At 40.6% G+C, this 11,541-nt stretch overlaps 1 protein-coding gene across 15 annotated transcripts in view; it reads left to right on the forward strand.

The window, feature by feature from the left end:
• The window catches only part of LOC124299973 (peripheral plasma membrane protein CASK), a 142,184-nt gene extending 131,848 nt beyond the window's left edge, over positions 1–10,336 (forward strand). For 11 of the 15 annotated variants that reach the window (XM_046753495.1, XM_046753497.1, XM_046753496.1 and 8 more), the window contains 7 exons: positions 1,650–1,887; positions 4,397–4,453; positions 6,435–6,554; positions 6,944–7,060; positions 7,551–7,658; positions 7,933–8,108; positions 8,724–10,336. In XM_046753495.1, the coding sequence (XP_046609451.1) occupies positions 1,650–1,887; positions 4,397–4,453; positions 6,435–6,554; positions 6,944–7,060; positions 7,551–7,658; positions 7,933–8,108; positions 8,724–8,903 (996 nt within the window). In that variant the 3' untranslated portion in view covers positions 8,904–10,336. The remainder of the gene's footprint in view (positions 1–1,649; positions 1,888–4,396; positions 4,454–6,434; positions 6,555–6,943; positions 7,061–7,550; positions 7,659–7,932; positions 8,109–8,723) is intronic. The other 4 variants (XM_046753500.1, XM_046753501.1, XM_046753504.1 and 1 more) reach the window with 1 other exon arrangement.
• The last annotated feature ends 1,205 nt before the right edge of the window (positions 10,337–11,541 follow it).

Consider the following 11,541-nt stretch of genomic DNA (forward strand, 5'->3'; position numbering starts at 1 on the left):
CTCTAAGTACTTCTTCTTGTACTTTGCCAGATTGTACTTATACTTGATTGATCACTTTGTGAATTTTTCAGATTATCAAATCCACTGTCACCAATGTTTACAAATTTTTTAATTCAATTATGATCTGTAATATTTTCGATGCGATTTGAGCTGCAATCCACTCACTGGTAATCGGCCGCTAGACGAAAAATTATTTTTGACAATCTAATGGTTCAGCGAAAAAATTGACACGATTAATACTGAGAAAAATTCCCCACATGCACAATAATGCGTAAGCACACCAAATGCTTGTACGTACGCGATAGTGTGACAAACAAGTAAAATCGATCAACACCCAGATAATCACCGCTCAGCTCAGCTTATGATTACGAAACCACGTATGTCAATTCACTGTTTTCTTGAACATACAGTTTTTGCTTCACAAAGCCGTTATTGTTTTCAAGTCACAACAATACTACATAGCTGCCTGCGTAACTTAGCTTTTGGTTCGCATCTTACGGCAATGCGTGCACACTACCCGAAATCCAAGCTCGGTGCTATTCTTCAATATTCTACGTTCGTTTTGCCCGTGTTTTGACTTAATGCAACTTGTCGAAACAATTTAGCGTAAATAGCGCTTTATTGGCAGTGCTTTCTCGTATGTTTTACTTCTCTCTCGATCTCCAACTCGACTCCGTTTCGCTTCGATTTTTATAAAATACGTGACGAACAAAGAAACGAGATGTAATCTAAAATCGATGCTGCTATAGCGATCGTTGCATATGATATTGTTGAATAATCTATTTTGACTGTCTATTTACCTGCAGAGTACCGCCGAGCGAATACCACGACAATAACTGCAGTCTTTACACGTAAATGAAAATCGACTCGATAATATCTCGCCTTTTACATGGCTTACCCCTGAGAAAAAGTAGTTCATATAGTAGTGCGATAAAGCCGCGCACGTTCTCCCTGAACACAGCCACTCACGATTACCCTTCATACTTAAGTCCGAGTAGTTTGACCCGAGTTTTGACCTACATAATGCAATATCGGCCACTTCACTTGCTCATATTAGCCCAACGAACCGGAAACTGCAGTTCACGAATGCCGACGAATAAGCGACACGACGTCAGTCAGCCACCACAAGAACCTCGTAGCGTTTGGCATAGATTGACTATGGAAATTGAATTTGTGAATAGAAGAAAATGCATGAGAATAATTACTTACCGAATAAATCGTCATAAATCCATCCTGCTTGCCGCGGTACACGCACAGTTTTACTTGTGCCCTTTTCACCTATAGGCTTTTATGATTAGTTTGTTACATGTGTGAAAACGTTCATTTTACGTATCCGAGATTATCCTAACATATTTTCTTTCTTCTTTTATTTGTTCTGTTTTCTCGCTCTCTGTGATATTTTTCATTGACAGGGGCATATTTTCACACCTTAAATAAGCAAAAAAAGGTTTTTTGGACAGAGATAGAAAAGTAATCGATCAGCTTTGTAGGTATAAAAAATTTTCGAACTCCATCCCTCTGTCAAAGAAACGTATGTGAACTCCTCTGCTATAACGAATACATATAAATGCTTAAAAACTGATCGCCAAACCGCAAAAGTTTTTCGATCAAACTGACGCCCTTCTTCTTGCTCTCTTTGTTTGATACAGATTTTTGTACGAGCCCAGTTCGATTACGATCCCCTGGAGGATGAGCTCATCCCCTGCGCGCAAGCGGGAATCGCTTTCAAGACCGGGGACATACTGCAGATCATCAGTAAGGACGATCATCACTGGTGGCAGGCCCGAAAGGACAATGCCGCCGGATCCGCGGGCCTCATACCATCCCCGGAACTCCAGGAATGGCGCACCGCCTGCGTGGCTATGGAGAAAACGAAGCAGGAACAAGGTGCGTTTTTACGCCTCCTCCTCCCCCCCCCCCCCCCCCGCCCTCCTTCCCGCCCTTCCCACCCTTCCGACTTCCACTTCCATTATACGAAAGCACTTGCGTTTTGTAAAATGAAATTTCCGCTTTTCGCGAGTAGAAATTCTTGTGCGTATGAAGAGCCGGTTGCACATCTGTGAAAACTATGTCCTATAATTCCCATCGCGCGTGAAGCAGGCGAGGGTGTTGCCATTCAATTGGGAATGTGCATGACGGTTTCGTGTATCCAAACAGTGATAAAGTTGCCGGGTAAATTTTCTGAGACAATAACAGATGCAAACGTGGCTGTAAACGGAAGTGAAACTTGAACGGCGAGCCTGCAAAGCCCGCTGGTTCCAGCAGATCGCATTGTCGTGTCCATGCGACCTCTTCGGGGTCATTATTTATATCTTTATACACACCCTGAAAGAACAATATACTATTTTCTCGCATTTTCGTTCAGTTCCCTTTTCTCGTATATTTATCACATACTTTATGATGTCTCGACGTGTGGAATGCGTGTAATATATTGTTATGTGAGCATTCATATTATATTAATCTAGAATCAGATATGTCATAATTCAGATCATTAAGTATATATACTCATTTGTATGAGATTTTGATGGAGCATGCGCTGTCATTCCACATTTAGACGAATGATGTACATTATATAACTCCATATTAGAATATATATTGTGCATAAATATGTTTTAAAAGGAAGCAATTCCCTAAATTCCAAGATAAAAAAAGTATCGATTAATTTTTCAAAATTGGACAAATTTTCTGCCATAAATAATTCTGTTCATTGTCACTTTTCCAGTACACGGTAATTTTACTATTCAAATCTTCAAAATTATTGATTGGTTTGGTTATCCCTCTTTGTTTATTAGTTATTCATTTCATTTATGCCTCTTTGTCAGTATTTCCATTGACAGATTTGTATGTTTCGTGAAATCCAATAATTGTTATCCTCAATTGTCTCTTTGTCATCCGACTTCTCTGTCATAATAATACGTCGATATGAAATGTTGTGTTACGAGTCAGTCATAGTGATTTGTTAAAAAGTAATATTAATGGTAATAGTAATAATAATAAAATCGATCGATGTTAAACAATTTAATAACCGTAAAACCGTGCAAAATTATGCTTGTGTGTGCTTTTCTGAAATCTTTACAATTCATCTGCGCTGTAACGGGAGTTATCGTGCAAATTTTCAGAGTGATAAAAAGAATTGTTGGGGAAGTTTTCCCATTGCAGTTTCTTAGCAAGAAACTACGTTTTAGCCGTAAATTAAAATCGTTGAGAAGTTATAAACGCGAAGGGGTTTTTACTGGCAACAGCTTCTTGCACTTTCTATAATAGTTTGAAATCGAGAAAAACGCAGCAGAAAATATTAATTTATTGCGCTAGGCTAGAACAAAATTGCCTCATGCAGATTTTCACTATTATTAAACAATATTACAGCAAGAGATGATACATATATTTCACGTTCCGTTCGGTATAACCATTTGTCCCGTAGAGTCGGAGTCATGAACTTGATACCAGTCACGTACGAAACGAAATCAGGCGTCCATCGAGTTTCCGGGAGTGATTGCTATACCGAAATACCTGCCGAAACTCGAACTGTAAGCTCCTCTAATTGCCAATGCATTGCTATCGATCGGTTGATGAAATTCCAGCACTTCTAAATACAAGTTACAAACTTCCACCAAGATCGTTGAACAGTGCAGCCTAATTACAAACTCATAATGAGATAAACTAGCGGAAGCATGTGCGATATTTGTGGTTGAGCATTAGATTGGACTTGGATAAAACAAGCGAGCGCAATTCTTTACTTTCTTCCGTTTTTGTAACGCAGGGGAAATGGTCGAGTTGAAATATGCTATCGCATGCTTGCAGAATAAAACAGTTTGCCTGCCGCCGAGATACGAGCTTTTATTCTGAGTCCTAAAGACACGTCGTTAAAAATTTTAATTCAAAAAGAGGTAAAGCAAAAACCAAGAAGTAACGCGAAAGTGGAATGTACGGTACTGGATCACAGCGTGTTGGGTGTCAGGCGACATAAATCCCAAGCGTGTATGTACGTAATACGGAGGGAAAAATGTTTTCGAGGAAAAGATAATAATGACGAAAAATTAAAAATTTTTATTATTCGACAAATCTCATTCAACTCATTCGCCTGCAAGTTTGGATAAAAATTTCCCAGCCGTGTTCAGTGCTACACAATACCGTAAATTGTATGATATCCGGAAACGTTTTTTTCTCAATCGAAATAACGACACTCACGCTTGTGTCCTCAGCTCGCGATCTTACGACCCGAAAATTCACATTTCACGAGGGTAAAAGGAAGCCGATTACATTTGCCATTTCTCATCTAGTTTTGCAGTGGAAGTTAAAAGTGGTGGGTGGTTAGCATCACCCACTTTCGGCAGATAGTTTACGCAGTTGTCAGTTGCGTGATGATGTTTGTTATTGTATGTTGTGCGTGCTTTAGAAGCGGAAGGGGAAGGAGGATGCTCGTCTCATGCCGAGGGCTGCGACGGTTCCACAGGTACGACCGACTGGCCTAGGACTGGTAGAGTCGCGTAGCAGCATGCCGTATCTTAATTAATCAATAAATCAATAAATCAATCAATCAATCAATCAATCAATCAATCAACCAATCAAGCAATTACGCCTACCCTCCTCTAACAACTGTCAAGCATCAATCGCCTCGACGCGAGATTAGTCTCGGAGCAAATTTTAATCGCACCGCCATGTGAACGGTGGAAACTTCAATTTCATCGATTTTCCATAAAAAGTGTCATATTTTATTTCATTCTCGTTTCTCCCAGGTTATAAGGTTCCGGTACCTGGCATACATTAATGCGAATTATACGTATTTCAGTCATGCATTCAGATATAAAAGCTTTTCCGGAAGACGCGCTCTCTAGTCTTTTATTTCGAGAAGAAAATGTACACGGATCGTGGCCTCGTTCTGGAATGAAAAATATCAAGATATCTTGCCTCGAGGCGTTTTACAAATTTCACGTACCAACCGAGTCTTGATACTCTCCGCAAGGCTATATACAGAGACCTAAGATTCAACATTTATTTCATCGCGAAGTCGACTCCGCGCCACAAAATATGTATCCTTCTTGTAATTGTTCACCCTATTCCCGCTGAGCCACACGAGGAGCTTAAAGATCGTTATCTACACGAAAGCTCCATCGGATAACCGAATTGCATTTCACTTTGTTATTTATTAACCGAAAGTAAAATACTCTATTCTCATTACAACCAAGTACGTATACACATGGATACATCCGTAATGGCACAACCGCCGGTCAGTCACTCGTCATAAAACCTAAATCACGTATCGTGCACGTCGACTTATCAAATTACACAGCGGTCATCGGAGCACAAAATACCTAAAACGCGATCCACCGAAACCGTTGTGGTATTCGATTAACCTGTGACATTGCACCATCCGCATTACATGTATACAATTAATCTACGACATTGCACTATCCGCATTACCTGTACTCACATTTCAATATTTCGAATGTAAGAACCAGAATTGCATGTCCAGTTGGATTCCCGTTCTGTTTTTCCATGTCTACTATTTCGGCATGTTCCTCTGTATTGAAATATTCTCACGAACACGTTGCCTCACGCACTGATGACACATTAAGCTTGTTCGATATTGTGACCTACTGGAACATTTCAAGTCTATCGGAACGCCGACCCCATTATATGTTTGGCTTTTTATCGACTAGTGGGCAGAACTGTTCTTTAGTCTTTTTGTTAGACGGATATTACATCAACACACGCTTCTCACAGTCCTGTTCTTGGCAAGGGAAGTAGACGTGGCGATGCGGCGAAATATGATGAACGACAAGTGATTCTGCCGAACATTTTTGAACTGTTAATTAAATTGAGTCAGCAATGAAGTTAATCATCATCGCAAGACTCACTTATCGATGAATATTCTTGCCCTGCCAAGACTTAGAATACTCGAATTTGTATGTCTTACAATTAAATTGCGTCAGTTTGTCTAATTCTTCCGTATAATCTGTTTCATTCTCAAATCTAGGAGTGCTTGTTGTATCGCTGAAGAAACTCCTTGACAGAAACTGAAGAGAAAACGTCAATCTCGTGGCCCGAGAGCTGTCCGATACCTGATACGCCAGTTTCGTCTTTTATTGTCCTTTCAGGCGCAACGAGTGTCTTATGCAATCCCAATTTTCGCGCAAGAAAACACTCAGATAAACAGAGAGGCGTAAAACCTGAGTCTCAAATCTGCTGAAAACCAATGCTGCTGGCAAATTTTTTTTACACCGGATGAAGAAGAGTTGGAAATGCGCAATTCCCGATTTTGTATGAAACTTGGCGATTTTTTAGAGATTAAAAATTTGGTGCTTAGAGAGTTCAACGATTATACAAAACGAAGGAACAATTGCGTTGTTGCACCTGTACATTATATACGTATTTTTGAGGTGATACCTCTGAGGTAAAGGTACAAAAAACTTAACGATCTATTCTGATTTCAGTAAATTGCTCAATATTCGGTCGGAAGAAGAAGCAATACAAGGATAAGTATCTGGCGAAGCACAACGCGGTTTTTGATCAGCTGGATCTGGTCACATACGAGGAGGTCGTCAAGCTCCCTTGTGAGTCCCTTTGTCCGTTTATCGATTATTTCTCCGTCAGTCTAAGAGCCCCGTCTCTAAAACTTTGAGAAACTTCCTATCCGCTTCTCAAGGCTTCCTCTGATCAGAAGGATAGATCGGATGGACGCCCCGCTTTAAGGTGCCATATTCGCAGTTGTTATCGGGCCCGCATGTGGCCCGAGGCTTTTCGCTACTAAAAATAAGAATAGAAAAGTAACGGGAAAGTACCGCGAGCTGACGCGAGTATCACGGCGAAGTTCTATCCGGACAGAGTCTTGAAACCTCGACGGGTGGATGGAAGCTCCGAAACTCCGAAGCTCCGAAGCCTCGGAGGCTCGAAGTTCCGGATCTTTTGTGCGGTGTTTAATCGAAATTTTACGTCGCAACAGATCCCGCCTTTCAACGCAAGACTCTCGTATTGCTCGGCGCGCACGGCGTTGGTCGTCGGCATATCAAAAACACCATCATCGCCAAGCACCCCGACAAATACGCCTATCCCATTCCGCGTAAGTGGTTCACCATTATCATTCTAAGAATATTTCACCTTTATGCCAACCCTCTTTTACATATTTTCTATTTTCGTTTGATCGAATTCGAGGTACGATTTTTCCGAAGATTATCCACCCATAGGTAGATATAATATGGATTTTCGCTTACACATTTTCCTCTCAAAGTCTTCCGGGTACGGAAATATTTGCGTCTCATATTTTTATCCGTAAGCGCCTTTTACCAACAGGCGAAAGTAATAAAGAGCGACTAAACCATCGTTACGTACGAGCAGTGTTCGAGTCGGCTGCTTTGCCTAATTGCTTTTTGATTGAAAATTCAAACTCAGTGCACGAAATTGCATTCAAATTTTTCACCGTTTTTATTTGCCGTCGCTTCTATCAAGCTCAACCCGAATTCTTTGATAAATCTTGAAAGAAACAGTCGCGTGGACAAGGTGGAGTGACAACTGTAAGATACAAGCGTTAATCTATTATTCATTCGATGCAGATACAACGAGACCGCCACGAAACGACGAAGAAAATGAACGCAATTATTACTTCGTATCGCACGATGACATGATGGCTGATATTGCTGCGAACGAGTACTTGGAATACGGTAAGAAGGGGACCCCGTGTATGGGATCTTTGTGTCAATTGATATCGTATAAAGTAGCGACAACAGTTCGGTGAACCTTGCACTCTCAACCTTCCGAACTGCATCGGTGTTGAAAAATGAGCGACTGATTTATTACGGGAAATCAACCATTTCGTGCAATGTACCTACCAGACATATTAACCATTCGACAAATTGCCATTATAAATCACGATTCGAGCGTAGCTGAATTTGCAATTCCTGATACTTCGATGCATTAACGAAAAACGAACGACAGGGACGCACGAGGACGCGATGTACGGAACGAAGCTGGAAACTATTCGCAAGATTCACGAGGAAGGCAGGATGGCGATTTTGGACGTAGAACCACAGGCGCTGAAGGTGCTGCGCACCGCCGAATTCGCACCCTACGTCGTCTTCATAGCTGCGCCAGTCCTGCAGAATCTTGCCGATGTGAGTAACGGGTGAAAAGGGGATGAATTTCTCATTTTTCAATATACGTACCTACTTGTGGAATGTAACATTTCTGCGGATGGATGAAAACGGATGTAGTCAAACCTCCAAAGTCGAGTGAAAATTTCAATATTTTCCAAGTCTGGATTCACGCATGAATAGCGAATGCATTACGCCGCTTGCTCTCCTCTTCACACTACCCCCGTATGTATATCTACGAGCCGTGTGGAAGCGAAGCTGAATCCTATCGATGAAATCTCCATCCCCGGCCGATAGGAGTATCTATCTGTAATGGAATTCGAAGTACCGGCATTCCTCGCTCCGTAGCTCTACCTAATCCTTCATCGTTCACCGAAATCCTCTAGTTTTTTTTTTCTTTCTTCACTTACTTTTAACAAGTATCACTAATTTTTAGAAGAGAAACTCGTATGAATTCTACCAATGAGACGAACTTAAATTGAGCGGAAAAATCTTGACGCACGCCAACAAATTACTATTAAAGTGTTATAAACCCTTATCTGGAATGAAAAAGAAATTGTAATTATTTTTCATTCGTATTAACTCTGCTTTCATCGGAGAGTAATGATTTATGGAATTAATACCGACGTATTTCAGTACGACGGGAGTTTGGAGAGATTGGCGAAGGAGTCGGACATGCTGAGGCAGGCGTACGGACACTTCTTCGACCTGACCATAGTAAACAACGACATCGAGGAGACGATCGCTTCCCTGGAGGCGGCGATCGAGCGAGTCCACACTACACCCCAATGGATTCCAGTCTCCTGGGTCTACTGACAGCGGAGTTCGCCGACGAGAGCGATTTACACAGAATACAACGGCTTCAACGGCCCCGCTAAAACGGCCAAGCAGTGATTAGGCGACACGACGCGAATGCGGACTAATCAATCGCCACGCAGTGCCGCGTGGAACAATCAATCAAACAGTAGCCAAGCGACACGTATCGGGACCTTAGACCAATCAAATGACGTCACCGCAACGCCGAATGCCGTGGCAGTGACCGCGTGTTCATAATTATTACTTAAACGTACATATACGTATGCATGTATATGTATATGCATTATTTATACACAAACAAACACTCGCGTACACACACACCCATACCACACACACAACACAGCCACCGAGCGTGCATGTATATAATAATATATTGCAGATCGATCAGCGAAGACGTTAGTCTTGTTATACCTAATGATTGAGACGAAGAGAAGGAAAATGGAGGAGCTAATTGCGGCCCTAAGGATATATCTGTATCAATCCTCTTTCGTAAATCAAGGTAGTAGCTGCGAATATTTTTACCCCTTGGGAATTTTTTTGCTTCCCGACTTCTTCCGGACTCAATCATTTATACCCCCTGTGTATTTTTTTTTTCTTACTCTCCTTTTTTACACCGTGAGATGGAAACCGATTGCGTGGAAGCTTTTTGCTCCGTTTCTCCGGAAAGACTTGACATTTCGGCAGAAATATAATGGACTCGTAGCTCAGCATGAGAAGTACATAACCGCCGTGTTGGAAAGCTCGTCCTGAATCAGTTGGTAATTTCTCGGGGTTCCGTCACTCTCGCGATCCTCTTCGTTTATAATCAACGGTTTAATTTGACTGAATTCTTATCACAAAATGAATAGAATAAAATTCTATTTCTTGTCAAGTCTTTCAAATTTCAAAATATTTGTCACACGTTTCGACGATAAATAGATCTTAACGATAATTGGGGAAGTAAAAATTTGCGGTGAATCTTAAAATAATTTTTATAAAACACTAACTTCATCTAAGTTTTGTCTTTGAATATCATAGGCCAGTTGATTGGAATAATTATAATTTCATCCTTGAACTGTATTTGAACTATTTTCCTTCTGAATTCGTCGACAACAAGACTGGCTTTGCGAGTTGTGTCGAACAACCGCAGTTCGTCAAGTCGAAAGAACGGCTGATTGTCGATTAAACTATTTAATAATGAAATTTAAGAATTGAAGATGATGAATTTCGATAGTAACGGTGGCTGCCTGCGGCAAGCGTTTCTATCGCCCCTAATAAAGCCAGAAACACCTGGTTTGCATACCCTCGTACAAACGCATAATCGAAATATCGAACTAAACGCGGTTATATAGAAGTTTATATAACGTAAATCAAGTAAATAGATAGTTTACCAGTCTATAATAATTAATAACAGAATGGAAAATATAAAAATAAAAATTTAACATTAAAACAGATTAAACGACCTAGGTAATTAATGAATTAATTGTGTAAGTAATTAATAATGAATTACTAGAAGACTAATAGAAATTTCCATACGCAACCCGTAGGAATGCTGGATGTGAGTGCGCGCATGAAGAATTGAATATGAAGATTGGATTATATAATCACGATGAGTCGAAGTTACTGGCATGATTCTATTGTATATCCTACATAGCAGCGCCGCTGCGCCTACGTACTCTTTTTATTTATCGATCTAGTATTTTCGAATCACCGGTGAGAATGGATAGCATAATTAACGATTAATAATAAATATATAATTGATTATATACTTATAGCGTGTGTGAGAAAACGAGAGAAAGAAAGGGAAGAAAAGAGAAGGAGAGGGAGAGAGAGCGGGAGAGGGAGAGGGAGAGGGAGAGGGAGAGGGGGAGAGAGAGAGAGGGGGGTGGAGGGAGAGAGAGAGAGAGAGAGAGAGAGAGAGAGAGAGAGAGAGATGGTGAGAGAAAGGGAGGGAGAGTAAGTTGGTTGCACGTGTCATTATGAAAAATTGAATGTGTGCGTGAAAATTATTGAGAGCTAAAAAAGAGAAACACAAGAAACCGTAAAGGTCGTAAGTGATTTTGTAATATTTCTCATAAGTTGTAGCTGCCATGATTAACTAGCGATGAGTACTTAAAAACTAAATTCCGGAAATAATATCAGTAATTCGAGTATCAAAGTGGAGGCATTCGCGCTCTTGGAAAAGTCTGTACTTGATAACCAACGACCGGCTGCATGGCTGATCTAGAGCTAAAGCTGAAGCTAACGGATGTTGAAATAAGATGACGGGTCTAAAAGAAACAATAACAGTTCATTATAATTATGTAATTATAAATGAGAGAGAGAGAGAGAGAGAGAGAGAGAAAGAGAGAGAGAAAGAGAGAGAGAGGAATGAAGAGTATTATAAAACGTTGTTAATTGAATTAATAAAACTAGCCCAAAGTATCAAAAGTTGTATTTTAATTCATTAAAAACTTCCTAAATGAATTTTGATAACTGAATTGAATAACCTCAGAATAGTTGTGTGCAAAATTGCGAGAAGGCGAAGGGAGACAGACTTGCCGGTTTAATTAGCGAGGATTAAGGTATATTTCCATTAAAAGTTACCCAGCGCCTGAAATCTGAATCTATTATATTGATTCCGAACCGTCGCATCGCCTTCGCCTTTTTCACGATTCTG

The sequence above is a fragment of the Neodiprion virginianus genome, chromosome 3, assembly GCF_021901495.1.
Source record: "Neodiprion virginianus isolate iyNeoVirg1 chromosome 3, iyNeoVirg1.1, whole genome shotgun sequence".
NCBI lineage: Eukaryota > Metazoa > Arthropoda > Insecta > Hymenoptera > Diprionidae > Neodiprion > Neodiprion virginianus.